Source organism: Oenanthe melanoleuca, chromosome 2 (genome assembly GCF_029582105.1).
Source record: "Oenanthe melanoleuca isolate GR-GAL-2019-014 chromosome 2, OMel1.0, whole genome shotgun sequence".
Taxonomy (NCBI): domain Eukaryota; kingdom Metazoa; phylum Chordata; class Aves; order Passeriformes; family Muscicapidae; genus Oenanthe; species Oenanthe melanoleuca.
Window position 1 is genome coordinate 131,211,586 of NC_079335.1, and position 20,428 is coordinate 131,232,013.

The 20,428-nt window shown below is 38.7% G+C and overlaps 1 protein-coding gene across 1 annotated transcript in view; it reads left to right on the forward strand.

Annotated features, from left to right (window-relative positions):
- ARMC3 (armadillo repeat containing 3) overlaps positions 1-16,475 on the forward strand; it is a 63,164-nt gene extending 46,689 nt beyond the window's left edge. Inside the window, exons 15-20 of the mRNA XM_056484319.1 lie at positions 1,493-1,661; positions 2,531-2,631; positions 6,756-6,824; positions 11,999-12,196; positions 14,610-14,772; positions 16,234-16,475. Of these exons, the coding sequence (XP_056340294.1) occupies positions 1,493-1,661; positions 2,531-2,631; positions 6,756-6,824; positions 11,999-12,196; positions 14,610-14,772; positions 16,234-16,434 (901 nt within the window). The 3' untranslated portion in view covers positions 16,435-16,475. The remainder of the gene's footprint in view (positions 1-1,492; positions 1,662-2,530; positions 2,632-6,755; positions 6,825-11,998; positions 12,197-14,609; positions 14,773-16,233) is intronic.
- Positions 16,476-20,428: the final 3,953 nt, after the last annotated feature.

The following is a 20,428-nucleotide window of genomic DNA, read 5'->3' on the forward strand; positions in this document are numbered from 1 at the left end:
CTGTTTTTATTTAATCCCTTTCTGTAACTATATTGAAGCAGGATTCTATGTGTCCTTTGAGTTTAATACATTAATAATAATATATAAAGCTTAGTTTTTCAACTAGTCAGGCACTACTTCATGTTATTTTCATGTTGATCATATTTCCCTGACTTTCTTATGAGTATCCAAGTAGGAAAAAGTGAAAACACTTAAAAAAGTCAAAACGTATCTCAAATTCAGCTCATATCTCACATCTACTTCTTCTGCCTATATGTTAGGTCAATTACCCCATTGCAGCAAGGATTAGATTGACTTTTCATGATTGATTCCTGTCAAATACATAATGGCTATTTCTCATCAATTGTTGCTTGCCAACTGATGGTTTAATAATTTGATATGGTGTTTTGTGGACACTGAAATTTGTCTGAATGATCTCTATTATGATTTCTTTGTTCATAGTTTTTTCAAAACTAGATAGCGTCTTTGCCCTTCTCCACTGTCCAGCCATCTAGCCTAGAATTTTCCAATACAATTATAAATAGTTCCAATGTCACTTTTGCAAATTCATAGAGTGTATGAGGTAAATGTCCTCAGGGACTGCTAACCTCGTCTTCTCAAACTTATCCTAAACATTTTAAGATTACTGTTTATACCTCTTTGTTAATATTACTGCCAGGCATCTGCTTGGAACCTTTCTATGAAAACTGAAGCAAAAAAGGCATCAGACTCCTTTTTTTCCTGTTGTGGTTTTTTTCATTCCTGAACAGTCTTGGAACTACAATATGCCATGTCCTCCTGATTCAGTTAGCTTTATTTTCTTAGTAAGGTTTTCCTGAGTTTTTCATGTCAAAAGTTGTCAGTTTGTGGGTTTCAGCACCAGAAAAAGCTTAAGAAAGTAATTCCTGTCCTCCCATGTCCTCACATTACTGTTTGTTTCCATCTCCATGCTGCAAAAATCCTGCCATTCTGGTGGTGTTACAACTCCTTGTGTTTCCATGCTTGTTCATGTTTAGCAAATATCCGCCAGCTGTGCTCCCCAAACACAGTAACAGTCCTAGACCAGAAGGTTCTACACATTACATAATGCACAACTGAATCTGCAAATTTCTTGCAGCTGAAAAGAGAGACAGAGGGGGAGAGGTTGCCTGGACTGTATCATATGGTTGGCTCTGATCATTATTCCTTTTACATCTGTTTTTCTCCCAAGTTCTCTATGGTGCATAAGATCCTTCTAGATAAAAGGTTGTGGCATCCTGTCTGCATTTCTTTAGGTAGCATTTAATGACCTAAAGAAATTACTTTTGCTTTTGAGCACTGCATGGTGTGTTCCTTCCCTAGAGAAGGAATTTGGTGCAGCAAAGCCACTCCTTCCAGGCTCAGGGGGCACAGGATCAGCACTTGGAAGTGAATCTGTCTTGGTCTTGGTAATGCTGAAAACTAACTCTGAGCTGTATAATAACATTTATTTAGTAATTTAATGATGAATTAGCTTTTGTATTTTATTTATCAGTGCTTTAGACATCCTAGAAGAAATGAATCTGTCAACAAAGCGTAAAAATAAGTTTAGTGAAGCTGCTCTGGAAAAGCTACTTGATAACAATCTTTGCCAAAAGTACAGCCAGATGGGATATTTGTCATCAAATAATATCATTACTAATGGATTCTATGATTGCGGTCAGGTAAGCTATTCTAAACAAATTACTCTATTTAGAAAGAGTAAAATTTTCCTCTTAATTTAGAAAGAGTACTGTAGCAACAGCCAAAATCTGGCTACAGAAAAGACTTTGTTTTCTTGTCCTGAAATTTCACAGCTGTTATACAGATCTCTTTTGATTATCTTTCTTAATGGATGAAATGATCTTTATGGTATTCCCTAGCTGTGATCTTCCCAATCCTATTTGAGCTTTTCAGACCTTTCCAGATCCTTTCTCAAGCTTTAGTTCTTCTGCCCTCTTTCCCAGCACTACATTTAATGCTAACTTGACATTGTATGACCTGTGGACATTTTGTTTGTTAATTTTTACGTAAGGAAGCAAAGAGTTCATATTTTCACCTCGGTCATGACCCTTTCTCTCACAAAAGAAGTGTTTGTATATAAAGACTGACTCTAATATCACTTATTAGTGCTGTGCTTAATTTAAATCTGAGAAGGACTTTTCAAAATACCCAGATGAATTAGAAATACCAGTCTTACTGACAATCAATGAAATACCTGCTCCTAAAGCACTTGGTTACTTTTGAAAATTCCTTTCCTCTGGAGGCTGCAGGAACATTTCCTCATTCTGGAACTGTTTGAAATGCTTCAAACCAATAAGTACAAGCTAAAATATTTATACACAATCTTTTCTAAGAAAAATTGATGAAGAAAATGCAAATTAAGAAGAAAATAATTTCAGATATTTTGAATAGCTTTATAACTTCTTACACAGTCTTTGGTTTAAGAGTAGGAATTTTAAATTACTGTTTAAGTGTATTTGAAATATATTTTTTCTCTGCATCTTTAACTGAACAGAACACCCTATATTATTTTATACTAATTTTCTTGTAGGTAAAACATGGAGAGAAAGTTTTGTCTTTGGAAGAACTAGGCAAGCAAGAGCTTACTGACCGTCGGTCAATAATCTTCATTAATGCTAAACCCCAAGAAAAGTGAGTCATGTTTGATCTACTAGCATTTGTTGTAATAGCTCATCTTTTTAATTGTTTTCACTGTTTCCATTACAAACTTAATTCTATCTATCTATCTATCTATCTATCTATCTATCTATCTATCTATCTATCCACATACACACATAAATAGAGATATCTATTTTATTCTCAGCACGGTGCTTTTATGTCCTAGGAAGCAAAACATTTGTATTTTATAAAATAAGAATTTGGAAAATAGCTTATTCAGTTGGGTTGCTTTATTTATCTTAGCCTTGAAGATTCATTCATTTAACACTCTTTGATTCCTGATGATGGGACACCCAGTGTTTTATTAGTTATAACAAAGCTTGTCATCTGCTGTAATAATTATGTCATCTAAGCTGAATATCAACATTCGGCAGTGAAACCTATGATTTGATGGTCCTCTTGTACAGACAAATACATGGAATGTTAAGCACATCATTCCAAGGGGTGGGACAAAGCCAGGCATTAAGCTCTCGGTCTTGATAAAGAACCTGTGTCCATTTCTTCTCTGTTTAAGTTGAAGCCAGCCTAACAAATCTTCTTAGATTTGAATGCAGGAAGTTGGTATTTGGCTTGTTTAACTAGGAGCCATTTCCTGTAAACAGTCTCACAGATCAAAGATCACTCTACCAATATTTTGTAAGTCCAAAAATTTCTTCTCTGTCAACACATCACATATTTGGGTTACAGTGTCATTAGCTTCCCTTTTAAGCTTGTATATGACACCATAAAGATGTCTGGGAATATCTATGACAAATTAGACTTCCATGCTCTTTGTTGATCCCTGGAGCTGTCTTCAAATATCAGGTCTTCATTCTTTGACTTTGATACAACTTCTTGCTTTTGCACTTTGGCAGCAGCCTTACTCCCCAGTTACTTTTGTGTACATCATTGGGCATTCACCAATCTCAGAAGGAAAAAAAAGCTCTAGTGCAGGACCCATCAGGGCTCATTGGCAGAGCTTTGAACCAACCTGGAAATGGGGAAAGAGACAAAGCCAGGCTGGCCAGTGATGAGTGATGGGATGGTGTGTCAAAATTTGAAGAAAGGAGCAGTAATGGGATCCCTGGATCTGCCTCAGGAAGTGTTGGCTACCATGTTCCACACCCGAAATGTTTCCGCACTGATGCACCCGGCCCAGGGACAAACGAGGGGAATCCAGGCTTTGGCCCAGGCACAGAGATTTGACATCACTGGCATCAGTGAAACCTGGTGGGATGAGTCCTGTGCCTGGAGTGCCCTGTTGGATGGCTACAGGCTCTGCAGGAGGGACAGGCACAGCAGGAGAGGTGGAGTGGTGGCGCTGTATGGAACAGAAGGGTAGAATGTATGGAGCTCACAGCTGGCAATGGCACAGTTGAGACCCTCTGGATAAGAATCAAGGGAGGAACAAACAAATAATGCAGATGCCATTGTGGGAATCCACTACAGACCTCCTGGCCAGGACAATGATGAATTATTCTTTGAGGAACTAAGGAACTCTTCCAAGTCAACTGCCCTTGTCCTTATGGGAGACTTCAACTTGCCAGAAATTAACTGGGAGCATCACACAGCTGGTACAAAGCAGGCCAGAAGGTTCCTGAAAACCTGAATGACAACTTTACAGAGCAGGCTTGAAATTATGATCTCCTTGATCTACTCCTTGTCAACAAGGTGGATCTTGTGAGCAAGTGGAGATTGGTGGCTGTCCTGGCCACAGTGATCATGGAGCAATCGAGTTTAAAATCTCTGTTAACGGAAGGAAAAATGCAAAAACCTCAACTCTGGATCTGAGGAGAGCAGACCTCAGACTGCTCAGGGAATTGGTGAGTGAGATCCTCTGGGAACATGTTTTTGCAGATGCTGGCATCTGTCAGTGTTGGTCACTTTTTAAATATCACCTCCTAAGGGCACAAGAGTAGACAATTCCCAAATGTCAGAAGTCCAGCAGGTGAGGTGGAAGGCCATCTTAGTTGAACAGGAATCTTCTCTTAAAAATAAGACAAAAAAGAAAGGTGCATGCCCAGTGGAGCAAGGTCAGGTGAATGAGAAAAACACAGCTGCTGCTGGCCACTGTAGGGAGAAAATTTGTATGGCCAAAGCTCAGCTGGAGTTGAAGCCAGCCAGAACTGTGGGGGAACAATAAAAAGAGTTTTTTCAGGTACATTAATGGCAACAGGCAGTGTGAAAGCAACGTTGTCCCATTACAGGATGAAGATGGTCTCCTCACAAACAGGGACAGAGACAAGGCAGAGGTGTTTAATACATTCTTTGCCTCTGTCTTCAAGATGATGAACCAAGGGTGCTCTGAACCTGAGGACCGTGAAAGGAAGAATGATCAACTCTCAGTCAACCCTGAAATTGTGAGGATCTGCTGCTCCAGCTGGATCCCTACAAATCTATGGGGCCTGGTGGGATTCATTCAGGAATCCTCAAAGAGCTGGATGACGTTACTGCACAGCCTCTCTCGATGATTTTTGAGCAGTGTTGGGAATATGGAGACATTCCAGCTGACTGGAAGCTGGTGAATGTCCTGATTTTCAAGCAGTGCATAAAGAAGGATCCCAGAAACTACAGGCCTATTAGTTTCACTTCACAGTGCCTGGTAAAGTTATGGAGGAGATTATTCTGAGAGATACTGAAGAACAATTGTCTGAAAGACAATGCAGTCATTGGTCACAGCCAGCACAGCTTCATGAGAGGAAAGTCCTCCTTATCCAGCCTCATTTCCTTTTGTGATGAAGTAACCCATGGGGTTGATCAAGGGGATCCAGTTGATGTAATGAGATTTTTGGATTTCAGTAAAGCTTTCAATGCTCTCTGTCACAGTGTCCTTCTGCACAAGATATCCAGTTCACAGCTGGATAAACACATCATGTGATGAGTGAGCAGCTGGCTCATGGTCAGTCACAAAGGGTTACAGTGAATAGAGTGACCTCAGACTGGTGACCTGTCACTAATGGAGTTCCACAGGGCTCCATCCTCAGCCCTGTGCTCCTCAACATCTTCATCAATGACTTGGACTCAGGACTGGCAGGGACACTAAGCAAGTTTGCAGATGATACAAAACTGGCAGGAGCTGTTCACTCCCTCAAAGGCAAAAAGGTGCTGCAGTGACCCCTCAACAAGTCAGAGGGCTGGGCAATCACCAACCACATGAAGCTCAATGAGGGAAAGTGCTGGATTCTGCACCTGGGATGGGGCAGACCTGGATGTACAAACAGACTGGGGAATGAGAGGCTGGAGAGCAATACCACGAGAAAGGGACCTGGGGGTGCTGGTCCATGGTAAGTTGAACATGAGCCAGCAGTGTCCTGGCAGCAAGGAGGGCCAACCTGTCCTGGAGAGCATCAGGCACAGCATCACCAGCAGGGCAAGGGAGGGATTGTCCTGTCCTGCTCTGCTCTGCACTGGGGCAGGCTCACCTCGAGTGCTGGGGGCAGCTCTGGCTGCCACAATGTAAGAAAAATACTAAACTGTTAGAATGTCCAAAGGAGGGCCATGAGGATGATGAAGGGCATTGAGGGGAAGCTGTGTGAGGAGCAGCTGAGGTCACTTGGTCTGTTCAACCTGGAGAAGAGGAGACAGAGGGGAGACCTTGTGGCAATCTTGAACTTCCTCATGAGGGGAAGAGGAGGGTCAGGCACTGATCTCTTCTCTGTGGTGACCAGTGACAGGGCCCCAGGGAATGGCCTGAGGTTGTGTCAGGGAAAGTTTAGGTTGGATATTAGGAAAAGTTTCTTCCCCCAGAGAGTGGTTGAGCACTGGAACACCTGCCCAGGGAAGTGGTCACAGCAAGCCTGACAGAGCTCAAGAAGCATTGGAACAATGCTCTCAGGCACATGGCATGACTCTTGGGGATGGTTCTGTGCCAGGAGTTGGATATGATGATGTTGATGGGTTGCTTCCAACTCAGCATTTTCTGTCATTCTATGATTCCATACTTCATTTTTGATCCCTGAATTAATGTCTGGTTTTTTAATAGTTATGTTACTTCTTTCACTTGTATAACACCTATGAGTATGTTTATTGTCCTTTAAAATCCAAACTCCGTTTTCATAGTTTCAAATGCAAAAATTAGCTCTGCAAATAGCATGTAAAAATATCTTACTCTGTTTCAGTGTTGTAGAAGAGAAGGTACAAGATGAATCAGTACCTGTTTCAGCAGCAAGCAGCAAAGAAAAAATAAGGTATGGTTGTCAGATTTACTGGTTGTCAATGTTATGTTCTTTCTCTAAAACTAGAAATAGAAGTCTGAGAAAATAATAACAGTTTCTGAATGGAGTACAAATACCTAAACGCAACATTAAATATATTTTTAGAGTCTTTCACCTCCTATTTGCAGTAATATTCCTTTGTCTATCTTAGTGATTATTTGTCCTCTCTTCCCATGCTATATTTGAACAGCTCACACTTATTTGCTCTTTTTTTTTCCTTCATTATCCCTTGGAAGCAGTGAAATACTGTTATTTTACAACTTGACATCCAAGACACAGGGAAATTACACTTGAAGTTCTTTCTCAGTTTAGAACCTAAACCCATAAAATGCTCCTACACTGCCTATATGCCTCCCTATTTCTAGATTAACTCTCTTCCAGTGTAGTTGATAGATGACTAAAAGCTAAAAAAAATGTGTGCTCAGAACTGTCCTGATTTTTAGGCAGCTAACCTAAAAATGCTTCATTCTTGCAGGGCTTGTCCTGATCCATACCATACACTAGCTACAGTGCTGCAGTCTGTCTCTTCACACCAAGTAGAAAAGAGCCTCTACTCTTGTAGTGGAAAATTAGTTTCCTTCTTTTACGAAAAGAGGATTTGGGTCTGCCTCTCACACCTGCAGATAGCTGACCACAAGATATTTGGGGTTTAGCAGTCTCTTTGTGGTTTGTTGTAGCTGATCATTAATGATGAGGTGTAATGAACAGGGCTTTTTACTTGAGCTGTTCAGGTACTTAACTCTCCTTACTCTTGCCAAGACCAGCTTCTAGTCCTTGTCTAATATAAAAATACTTTACCTGTAGTTTGTTCCTGTGGAGGAAACTGAGCCTTGGTGTCCCAGCTGTCCTTCCTGTAAAACAGCAGCACAATCATGACCACAACAGTGCCTTCTGGAGAAGGCAGGTGTACATGCCTGATTCCAGGGGAATCCAAAAGCAGTCCAAATCAAGCCTTCTTGCCATCAATGGAATGTTCTTTAGTCCTTGATATGAATGTGATACAACCTAAAACTGTCCTTGGCTTTTCTGTTAGCTAACTTAGTAAGCTGACTATTTGTCATGCTGGTTTCTGTGGATCCCAGTCCTAACTTCTTAATTTTCCATACATTATGATAAAGGGAGTCTTGGCAATGGCTGAGTTGTAGTCAGTGATGGACATCAGAAAATGCTAAGTGTTGCAGGGTTGGAAAAAAAGGAGAAATGGTGTGTTGTAGGAGCTGATGTACTGTGTTTCCAGTTTTTATTTTGGAGCTCATTCATGAACTGTGATTCCCTACTGTCTGTAGAGGTGGTTTTTTGACAGAGATAATGGCTAATTTCTGATGCTGCTTGTATATTTCTGTATCCGTGCTTGAGAAATTAAATGTGCAGTAAGAAAATAGAGACAAAACTAGAACCTGAATTTGATCTCAATAGTTCAGTAGTATCTTCAGTAGAGGAAAACCAGAAGTTACCTGGACAATGGTGTTCACTCCACAAAAGCAGTACTAGAGAAAAAGGCTTTAAGTATTATACTTTGAGTTATATTTGAGTATGTTTGAATTATATCTACTTGTTTAGAACAGACATGCAAATTATTGACAGATAGTAGCTACTGACTAAGGTTTTGACTTAAATCAGGACCCAAATTGTCAGACTAGTCTATCCAAAAGTTATTGACTTACAAGGCAGATATTCCCATTTGACTGGTTATTTGGACTGCAGGCACTTCTGAAATCCAGTTTAAATCATTTTATAGTAGATACCTGAAATGGATTGTATGAATTGCATTATGCAAGGTCCCCGTTCCAGGATGCACCAGGGTAGAGCTTGAGTGTCTTAGGAGGCCTGTCCCAGCTTCTGCTCCCTTGCAGGTCCTCCTGCTGCCCTATGTGCCCTGCTCATGACCCACTGTGTCTATGCCTTTACTCAAAGGGAGATACTGAGCCCCTGTTACATTTTCTCTGCTCCAGTAGGGAGTGCCTTCATCTTGGAAGATGCTCTAGAGTCATAGGCCATTTTGTATAGTCTCAGGAGCTGGGAGACCTGTTCTGACAAGATAATATATTTGTTTATTACAGTGTGTGATGGGGGATACACTTGGATAGTTGCTTTTTAATATAATTTATGTCAATTACAGTGTAATTGACTGCTGTTTGCAACCATAACTCTTTTGAAAAGCAAAAAATTTTCTTTAGGGAAAAAAAATATCTATCTCAATTTCCCATAGTAAACCTTGCAGGGGTACAAGGACTCCTTTCTTTGAGTATGAAATAATTGCTTTTGAATGTCATGATCAAGTTGTATGATTTATAACCCCATTGTCATTCATTTTGAATCCATAATTCATACATCATTATTATTATTAATTTGTGAGATATATGGGAGTTACTTGAAGGTCAGTAGCTGACTCCAAGTCTCAGACATGCTGAGACTTTTTCCTACATATTTTTTCCTTTGATCATATGTTTCTCTTCATCATTATTTTGCAAAGTTCTGCTGAACGTTGTTTAAAGCCATTGTTTTGAAGAAGTGATACTACTTTATATAAACCATAGTTGAAAGCCAAGAGAAAGGGCAACTGTAATTTTCTGCTGAAAAGGTTTGAATTAGATGTGAGGAAGTGCCTAGTTGATAGTTTGACATATATATTCACTGACAGCAACATTTTTAATCATGTAGTTTTGTATCTGATATGCACATTGACTGGGCTAAAAGATTGTATTAAATGTAGACTAATAAATGTGTGCTTATTCCATCTTATGTTTCAGTACTGCATTTAAGAAAATACTTCCCAGTGCTCATTTGTTCCTTTTCAAAGGAGAACCAGGGTATTTAAGCTATGTAAAATGGGGAACAAAATAGCATGGCTGCTTTTTGATGGTAGAATATTGGCTGCCTTCTTCCTCCAGCTGATGCTCTGGTGACCTGCTGGACTCTTGTACTAAAGTTGCAAAGAATCAGAAACAGCTTGGAGACTATTAAAGTGCCATGAGCTCTCCTTTGCAATACTCCTCTGCTTTCACAGCAAGTAGTCTCACGACTAGGAAGACAGCTCTGAGAAATGAGAGTGATTTTTTTCTTGTGTCACAATTCCTGCTGGCAAGAAAACGGGGATCAAAAAATGAGGGCAAGAAAAAAGAGAGTAGAAGTCTCCTGTACTGGTTACCAGTTATTTTATAGCACTGAGCTGTAAGACAGCAGCTCCTCAGGTTCTTATGAGATAAGAATTAGACAGGTGTGATGAACTGAAGAGTTGAGTAAGGTAGAGACAAATGTGGAAGACAACTTTGAATCACCAACGGACAGAACATAGTCATACCTGAGAGAAATAAGCAGCAGCAAAAACCCAAACAAATCACTGTTCAAACCTGTCTCTCTCAGATATTTTGTTCCTGAACATTTGAAAGGAGGAGAATAAGTGTGATTCTAGAGTTATTTGAATAGATAGGAATAGGAAACAAATTATCCTATAGCACTGTAATTTAATGGTGCACTTCTTATAGAGAAAAGAAAGTGCTGAGAGGATAGAAGGGAAGAAGAGGGAAAAAGGGAAATGGTGAGGAAACAAGAATTATAGCATTTGTAAATGCTGTTCTTTTGAAAACATCCTAAACTGGACACCAGAGAGTTGGGAACAATTCAGGAATTTTTAAACACGGTATTTTAACCTTAATGTATAAATGGATAAATGAATTAGTAGATAGCTATTTAATCTAGCATTATAAGGTTCTCTGGTTATAGCTAGATAGAGTCAAATTAGATAAAGAAAACTGTTTGTCTGCTTTTTTCCAAGTGTAAGTGTAATTAATAACCAGAACAGTTTATTTAAGAGGGTGGTGAATTTTCTATAATTTTAAGATTAAATCTTAATTGGTTATCCTTCTAAAATAATATGCTTTGTGACACCCATGAAAAGGGCTTTTTGTGAATATGGTAAATCTCAATAGATTAAAGAAAAGTTTGCAAAGTATTCTGAAGACAAATTGCTTGAATTCAACTACTGATAATGGTGTATGCCCTTTTGCTTTGTTCAATGCCTTCCATCTTAAGAGTGCTATTCATAGTATAAATTTTAAGAATAGTTTGAAGAGCATGCAGTAATGATAACATGTCCTGGAGCCATGGTCTTCTAGTGGTCCTTTATTTCTTTTCTTCTTTTTCCTTCCAAGATCACCAGAAGTATTATGGATTTTTTAAAAATATGCCAGAAAAAGGAAAAAAGTTTTGTTGTATTTCACAGTAAAAAATTTCAGGATCTATACTGAGAAAAGACATAATGCTTATAAAACACTAAACACAGAAAAGATATAATGCTTACAAAACACAGTTTCATGTGTTCCCACAAATGAAAGATCCTAAACTGTCTGATGTTATAGACCTTAATAATACCTCTGGTAAGATACTGATTTTATAGTTGCTGCATAACTTGTGAAATGCATAGTATTTAATTTAAGCAGAGCAGCCATTTCATTTATATTTCTGGTGAGTGCTTAAGATGCCTATATAGGATCATAGTAATTTTTCAGATCCTGAGCATTAGTAAAATATGAACCATGTGCAATGAAAGAGTCAGCAAAAACACAGACTTGTTGTAAAATCTTTCTCTGACAAGCCATGCTGTAGTTTGCATAATGCTTGAAGTACCTGAACTTGCAAGTACAGAGGCTGCCTTTTGGAATGTCCTGTCAAGATTTCAGCTGTGCTTTTGATACCACCTTTTCCTTTATTTGAAGACCAGATTTTTATCAAGTAAAAACTCATTGGAGTTAATGATTTTTACTTCATATGCATACAGAACTAAACCATAACCAAAAACATGCCTTATATGTATATAGTAGGTGTCTTCTCCTCTATGTAATCCATACAAATATCCATACATATTGCAAAGGCCTATGAGAGCCATTAACTAATAATAAAATTAGAATTGACCATAATGTTAATATGGAGCTAGTGGCATTTGTTCCTAGCCACCTCCTGAGGGTATGTTCCACAACTGTTCTTTACAGCTTTGTAGCTTTTGGATATTTGTTATCAAGAGAAAAGATGTCTTCCACCTCTCCCTAGTCAATTTGTGTAAATGTCCTGTTGGAGAACTAATGTATTTGAATTTGAGCTTTAAAGATTACTGTACTCTAGATAAGTGTATATTTTTTTTTCTATGTAAGAAAAGGGAAGGGGAAAAAAGAGGAGGAAAAACCAAAAGAAGCTACTCCAGTTTCAACTCCAGTTGAGGAGGAAATAAGCATAGAAAATGCCCAATGGATACCACCACCTGATTTCATTTTAATGGATTACATTAATGAAACTTCCAAAATTATTCTACCACTAACTACCACCCGGGAACAGGTTGCGGCTCTTGCACAGTGAGTACCAAATCGTATTTCCATAAGCTGAATTGGTAAAATTTTCTTATCCAAGGTCAACTTTTCCAGGATAGTTATTTTCTCATGTTTAAGTGGAATCCAGATCCTCTTTGGCCCAGAATGTTGACATAATTAGATTGTAAGCTTCTAGTTTCTAATTTTGTTGCAATTAATTTAACATATTTTAAAATAAAGTACCACCTGCAACAGAAGGGTATCAATTTCTCATTAAAAAATATATTCTTATAGATAATTTTGTGTTCTTTTTCACATTTATACAACTGTACTGATTCTTTCCAGTGAACACATCAGCTGGATATAGCATCTACATCATCAAGGAGCCCCAGTGACCCAGGTTTTGGGAAGTCTAAAAGCATCATTAGAACCCATATCTAATAGTCAAGATGGTTGCAAGTTACATGTATCATGTCTGTTCTTTCTTCTACCAGCTTTCCTGCCTACTTGGTTTTGGAACCCCTTGGGACAGCAACTCTGTTGCAGTTTGTTTTCTATAGAGACAAAATCATAAGACAAGTTTTCTAACATAGCTTTTAAGTGCTCTTGGAATTAATATCCTGATGATTTAACTGTGCCAAAATATTGCAATAGTGCATGTATAGACTGTTGGTATCAATGTGTGATTCATTAATTGACGCTGACTACTCAGCCTGGGCACCAGTCACTCCAAGCAGTGTGTCTGTTTTCATCTTCTCCTTCACCTTTATATCTTAGCAGTTTCCAGGCTGCCTCCTGAATCTGGAGAGTTTGGTGTCAGATTCTACTTACTCTCACAAAATTTGTTACTTTTACTAACTCTCATTTTTAATGAAGTCGTCTAATGTGATATGAGGAATGAATTTTCCATTGATTGCAGAATTTGACAGGACAGATATACATCCTTAACCATCCAGCTGTGTATAAATCATGCTGCCTTCCTCAAGGAGGAATCCATAAAATTCTCTTTTAAATCTGCTCTTCTAACACACCAGTGAAATACTTGCAGACACACAACCCAGTGAAACAATCATAAGAAATTTAAATAGAATGTTTTCTGTGGGGGTTTTTCTGTCCGTGTTCCACTTCAGGCATAGTATGTACAGTATAGTATATGTGTGCCTGAATAGTATGTTTTGAATAGGGAGTGGGGGAAAAGGCAGCTGCAGCATCCCTCAGCAGCCTGGCAGCCTGGCTAGAGTTCCTCTTGTGCTCACTGGGGAGGGGGTCAGGCTAGATGAGGGGACATCAGTAATGTCTCCTTTGGAACAAACACAGCACAGCTCTGTGTGGTGCTGAGCACACTGGCAGGGGCAGCACTGCACTCTTTAATGAGGGCTGGCCATGGGCACACACAGCACAAGGGACTGCCTCAAGCCCCACACATTCTCAGCTTCACCCAGTAATTCCCAGCTTCAAGATACCCTGTTTGACATGCCCTGTGCCCATGCTGTTGCAACCAATGCTTCCTCAACTCCAAATTTTGAAAAGCAAGGCCTTGGATGTTGCCTTGCTTATGCTGGGCAGAGGAATATGTTCACTGCTTCTGCAAGAGGAGGGGATGCAGGTTTTAGCTCCCTGAAGCAATGGCTTGTGATTTTCATGTCAGCTCTGCAACATCTTGTCTAGAGTGACAGACCTCAATAACCCTTGTGCCTGTGGCTGAGACACTGAGGGGAGCAAAAGCTTTTACATACATGTGACTCTGCACAGGGGAGATGAAGGTGTGTGTGAATGGGGAGACTCTCAAACCAGGGTTTGGTACTGTGTGTGCACAGCCCCCCAAAAGACATGCTTTTGGCAGAGCCTCCACTGACAGGGAGTTCTGACCTATTTCTGTTTCTGAGCCGTTTGTTTTAATGGACAAATACTGCTCACCCCCAAAAAACTGCCTTCAGTATAAGCAAGCACGTGCAGAAGATAAGTACCTTCAATGAATACAGCTGCTTTCCTATGTTGGGATCATTACCTATGGCTCTATTTTTGTCATGCATATTCTCAGGATTTATTACTGTTTCAAACAAGTGATAGGTCTGGGGACTGTAATATGTAACTTACCGAAGCTATTTCCTGTAAACATGAACATCAGCTTTGGTAATTACTTTCTCAGTAATTACACTGTTATTGATGACATTTTCTGAGGACTTTGTGCTTATACTACATCTCTTCAGAATCTCTGCTTTTGCACCTTGGTTTAGGTATGTGATAAATATGGATGACCTGAGTTGTGGTTATCTGTATTTATCAGTAAAAAATGCCAATTACTGAATTTAAAAAATAATTAAGCAAACGTAGAAAAAGTGTTGCAGGCTTAAATGTAATTCACTTCTTTTTTGTATACATTTCATTGTACTATATTTTAGCAAGAAATGCAAGAGGAATTATAGATGTAATTGATCTCAGTATGCATTTGGAACAGGTTTGTTGCAGACAAGATGGGTGGCCCTGTTGAAAGAGAGCAACTACATAACTTCTGGTGGGAACTTGACATAAGTAAAATAGAATTTGGACTGAAAAGCAACATTGTGCCTATCGGGAAAATCAAGAGAGGCTCGTTCTATCACAGAGCTTTACTTTTCAAGGTACATTATCATTTATGTTTCAACAAAACATATTGTTTTTAAATGGATAATCTAAGCTAAGGTATATTTCCATCAATATAATATAGTATTTATATTCATCTTTTGTATACAGTTTCATAATTTTTCAACAGCAAAATTGATTTCCCAGTGAATGAAAGCCAGCATCGCTTCTTTCTGTAAACATTCTTGTTGTCATTAAATTGTCTTAAGTGATATCAGCAGAATACTTGATCAATGGCAAAAAGCCAAAGTATTTGATTTGGAGTCAAAACATTTTACATTTTCTGTAAACTGTAAAATATTGAATTATGCAGCTTCCTTCTTTTTCCATGCTGCAAAAATAAACTTGTTGGAACAATTTTTATTTTGTATCTATCCAGTATTCTGTGATAGTATATAATAGCTTTTATGTTCTAGTTTCTTAGAAGAAACTGGGAAATTTTATTTCTTCTTTCTTCATATGAAGATGTACTGGTGCAGCCTGGTTATCTGTCCCATCCTATTACCTTGGCTGGATTTTTCTCCTTGAATGGAAACAGAGAAACAAGAGCCTAGCACATTAAGCAGGAAGAGTGTAGGAAAGAGTACACCAAAGGAGTAAGACCATAAATTTATGGTATCCATAGGGAGAGAAATTTTCCAACTTACTTGATGACATTCTGAGGGTGTGAATTAATTATTCTCTACTGTCCTAAGAAACATTTTTAGGGACAGGGCATCTCTCTTAAAGGCACAGCACTCTAAGCAATGGATATCCTTGTCCATTTGTAACAAGTTAAAAGTCTTCCAGGATTTCATTCCTTCACAGCAGATGTGTGTTGAAAAAGCAGTTTGGTAGCTGGAAATCATTACAGGTCTGTCTGTGATAGTGCAGCCCAGAGGAAAGGCAGGTGTTTCATCTAGCAGACACTTGCCTCGCATTTCATTGCTTCCCACATTTCCAGGGCTGAAAAGCAAGGAGTGTGCTTTGGAGCGAAGCAGCAGTCCTAAACTTACACTGATAAAAATGTTACAATTTTGCACTTAATATTTCATACTAGCTATATGTGTGCAGTGTGCCTACACCTCGTTGCTTGAATAGACTTCAAAATGTTATTCAGAAGTAAGTCTTCCAAGTAGAAAAAAAACCATTGCTGGGTACTGGGGGTGTTGCATTTCATTTTTGATCGGAAGGACTAGCTGATAAACAAATGTATCAGTGTTTGAAAAGAGTTAAAATTAATGTTTTTCATGTTTGCATAGGATATGCAAGAAATAACATTTAAAAGCCTACACTTTCTATGCAAAACTAACAACAAAGGTTTGAAGTTTGGAACACTTAAGAAATTCATAAAGTCCATTTCAAGAAAGCTCTAGGCCTTTCAGGTGTTTGTTTTATTTTTAAACATCACTGGGCATTGCTATATATCACAGAAGCTACATGAATGAACTGCAGTTAACTACTTTTTCTTTCTTTTTTAGGTGTTAGCAGACAGAAATGGCATTGGCTGTACTTTAGTTCGTGGCAAGTATAACAGAGCTTGGAATGAAGTTAAATTGGTTGAACGCTCTCCCAAAGGGCTTCTGCTTCCTCCTCAAGAGTATGTTGTAGATGTAATGTTTGAACCAGGCCGTTTGCTAAAACAAGGGAGTGCAAAGGCTCATCAATACAAATATGTTTAATCATCTCAATGAATTGCACCAAAATAAATATTTTAAATATGTTTGCTGTGCTGTATTTATGAAACATGAAGGGGTTCATAGCCAACTATCAAAAAGAAATGTATCTGGTATATTGTCTGAAAAGTTTCATTAGATGTGGTTTTGGTATCTAGCTTCAGTGCTTAGAAATTATGTTAAGTTTTTGTACTATTTTAAGACTAAATTGCAAAACTACAGATTAAAATTTGGTAATCATTAATATTTGTTGTGTGCTAACATTACAATACTTCTTAAATAAATTCCAACACAGCATATTCTTTTTTTTAAAATATTTTCCTTCTAATCCCATGCACATTTATAGCAATTTCATGTCCATAAAGCAATAAATGTGAATATATCTGATAAAATAACATGACGCCTAAAAACAACTGGACAATTTTTGAGTGAAATAACCCAAGAACTGAGAACTAGAACCACAATAACAGTATACTTTCAGCCTCTATAAATGGAAAAAAATCCCGTTTATATTTCTTAGAACTTGGCAGAGTTAATATTTACAGATAATAGGATACTCTGGATGAAAGTAAATACTGTTTGGCACAGGAAAGACAGATGATTGCTAAGTTAGTGCTTGTGATCTGTTTAAGTTCATTATTTTTGACTTGAAGATAAAATGGACTCTGAGAAAGCAGTGGTTTTAGAATTTGTATTTCTTACAGCTTTGGGTAACGTGGTGTTGCTGAAGAGCAGTGGTGCTTTTAAGTGAGGTGAAATACTGGCTAGAACACTCTGGTAAACACTTCCTGGTGAAACTGTCAGGAATGTACTGGAGTATTTCAGAGAGCACCACTATCAATTGAGTTTACTGTGGAAAACTGAGAGAATGCACTCTACAGCAGTTAGGCCAGTGCAGGCAGTTCTGTTGTACTGAACTGAATTTCAGAAGACCAGAACACCTACAACAAGGAATTTACTTCCTGCCTCCCAAAAATGTGATTTAAAAATTTGGGGTCTGTGTTCTTTTAGCTTTTTTATGTTTGTCTAAACACTGCTTTGGGTTGAGGAGGAGGTTTGTATCTGTTGTATTCATTACTGCTCATGAACATGATCCCACCACTCCCTCTCCTTCCTCCTCTGACATGCAGCATGATTTCCTGGTAGCCCTTAGGGGAACATTTTATCTTTGTGTTGTAAATTCTCTTATTATATGGCCTCATGTTCAATTTTTTTTTACCTTATGTTCAGCAGTCCTCTAGACAACAGAATGAAAAAAGAAATCTGGAAACAAAATGTAGCATGCACTGGCAGAACTGAGAGAAGGGTGAGGATGTGTTTCTTATCATTGCTATGTAGCAGGTAGGAGACTGATGGAAAGTCATATGCTCTCTCTAACAGGTATGATTTGGTATAGAAACCTACAACTTTGAAAGTCCAGTAAATTTGAGTAAAATAAGAATTAATTTCCTGCTAGCTATCATTTTGTATAGTTTTCTTACATTGGAATTTCATTATTTTATATTGGAACCATAATGTTAAAGTATGACTTACTGTGTTTGAGGAGGTCATGAAGAGAAAGCAATTTCTGTTTTTTCTAATAAAAATTGATATAAAAAATAGACAAAATGCAGTTTTTCAATATAAAAATTGGGAAATTTCTAGACATATAAGCTCACTTTACATAAAATAATTATCTAAAGAAGTGAAACCAAATACTATACCCTTCATTGTATAACACAGAATTTGATGATCCAGAAATGTAGGATCTAAAAATGTTTTATGTCTTTCACAGTTTTAAACTTTGTACTGTCTGAGTTCTGTCACCTCAAAATTGGATGTCAGAATTAAGATCTAGGTAGAATATAAACACTTCAATCTAAAATTGTTGCTTTGAAAACTGCAGTTTATTTGTCAAGTAAGTCAAGAGATGCCACACTTTTTTATTTGATGTTAATCTGGGACCTGTAGTTGTGTCCATGGTCTGGTGAAGAATTCCCCTACCCTTGATAAGAGCAGCTCAGCTCCCACTCATTCCAGAACTGAATCAGAAAACAAAATATTTAAATATTTCTAAAGGGCTCAGCTGGGTGAATATTCCCAGGACATGCCCAGCACACACCATTTGGCTTGGGCTGTGCTGAGGGAATTGATCACCTACCTTCATTTAAGGAGCAGATGGGGAAGGGCTCGTATTTCCTTTTACATAATAGTTCACTGGGCAGATCAGTCACACAGAAGTCAGGCTTGATGCCTTCCTAAGCATGAACAAAACAGTCTGCAGCTACCTCGTTGCAGGATCTATTCTGGCCACTAAGCACTCTGCATTCCTTTTTGAAGATCTGCTGTCATGTAGAAAAGAATGCAGGATTAATAGACTATAGAAACAGAAAAGTTGAGCAACCTCTTCCACTCAGTATTTGGGAGTAGCAATTAGGCTTTTCCTTTGGAAAAAAATAGCCTGGGTCTCTAGTACCCACTTCCAGAAATGTTCTTATATTTTACTGCCTAGACAAGGTCCTCATAATTAGGTGCTCTCCTGCAAGGTGAAAAGTTCTCTTAACCAAATGTAAGAACTGACACAAGGTTTGTTCCTCCAGAGCTGTAACCACCAGGCAGTGACACAGAAATGGGCCTCATGGCTGGCAGCTGTGCAGAATGAAAACCAAATGAGATGTGCTCAGCTTCTTGAAAGAGAGGGCATTTAGATAGTTATGCCAGGACAGTGATGGGGACTGAAGATCCTGATTTGAATGAGGCACCCTCAAGTCATCCTCACTATGGTGTCTGTGCTTCTGAGAGAAGCTGGTGTGAAGATTCTTTCCTCCTGTTCATGGGAGCTGCCCAACTTAGTACTAACTGTGCATAAATAATGAAGTGCCCTGCTCAGCTTCCTGAATGGTGTCTCCCAAGGCATCTGCAAGTGATGCAACACACACACACACATACACACCCCGCTGCCCCCACTACTCATTAAAAAAAAAAAAATATTGGTTTTAATTTGGCATTGAAGAGCACAATGCTTAATGTATAGAACCTCTGCATATCAAGAAATACAAATCTGGACTGTGTGGATATAAGGTCAGGTATGATTCCTACCTGTCTGATGAATGTGAGTTGGTAAAACACCAGACCAAACTGATGGTGGTATCAATGGGATTGCAAGTTTCAGCAGAGGTTTTGGTATGAGAGAGTCTAATGCTTTGGCCCCACAAACTTGTGCTTTTGCTTGTTCTGTGTGCCAGGGACCACTGTGGCTAAGGGAGTAATTGCAGGCTCTGCAGACAAGTTTTTGGCTGAGACCTGTTTTTGAGGGGTGCTTCTGGTGAACACCTCTCTGCAGAAAGTGACTCTTCTTCCCCCAGCAGGTGCTGAGGCAGTAGAGTTTGCTGGCAGCAGCAGCAGCTCTTCCATGCTTCTCTTCTATTGCCCTTGATCCCTGAGCAGTAGGAACACTGAGGTTAGCTTACACTTGTTCTATCTTTATGCTAGGAGGGAACAACTGCAGTGTAATTTATAGATTTGGGACATTTCAAATAGTTTCTGATTACCCTCTGCTAAACTATAGCATTGGTGGGACATCATTCCCTCAAACTATGCACTCCAATGCATGTAGAAATTGAAATGAACTATTCCTTCAGGAAATCTGTTTCTGACTAACTCTGGATCCTGAGAAGAATCCAGAGCTCTCAGAACAAAATATGTATTTATTTTCAGATCCAATAGGAACTTTTTTCTGCTACTTTTCTCACTAAACTTGTCTTCAGGGAAAAACAAGTCTTTTATTAGTAAACATGGGCTTTGGGTGGTGACATGTTATTCCATTTACAGCTTCTTTGCTTCGATCTGCACCTCTTCTACTACATGATTAATTTCTCTGTAAATCCAGCTCATTATCAACACAGAGTGTCAGAATGGAAACTGCAGAGGCAGTAGACCTTTACTGGCCAGCTTGTCAACTTAACTAAGATAGAAAAGTGCACTAAAACATTTATCATATTCCTAGCCCCCTTGCTAGTAT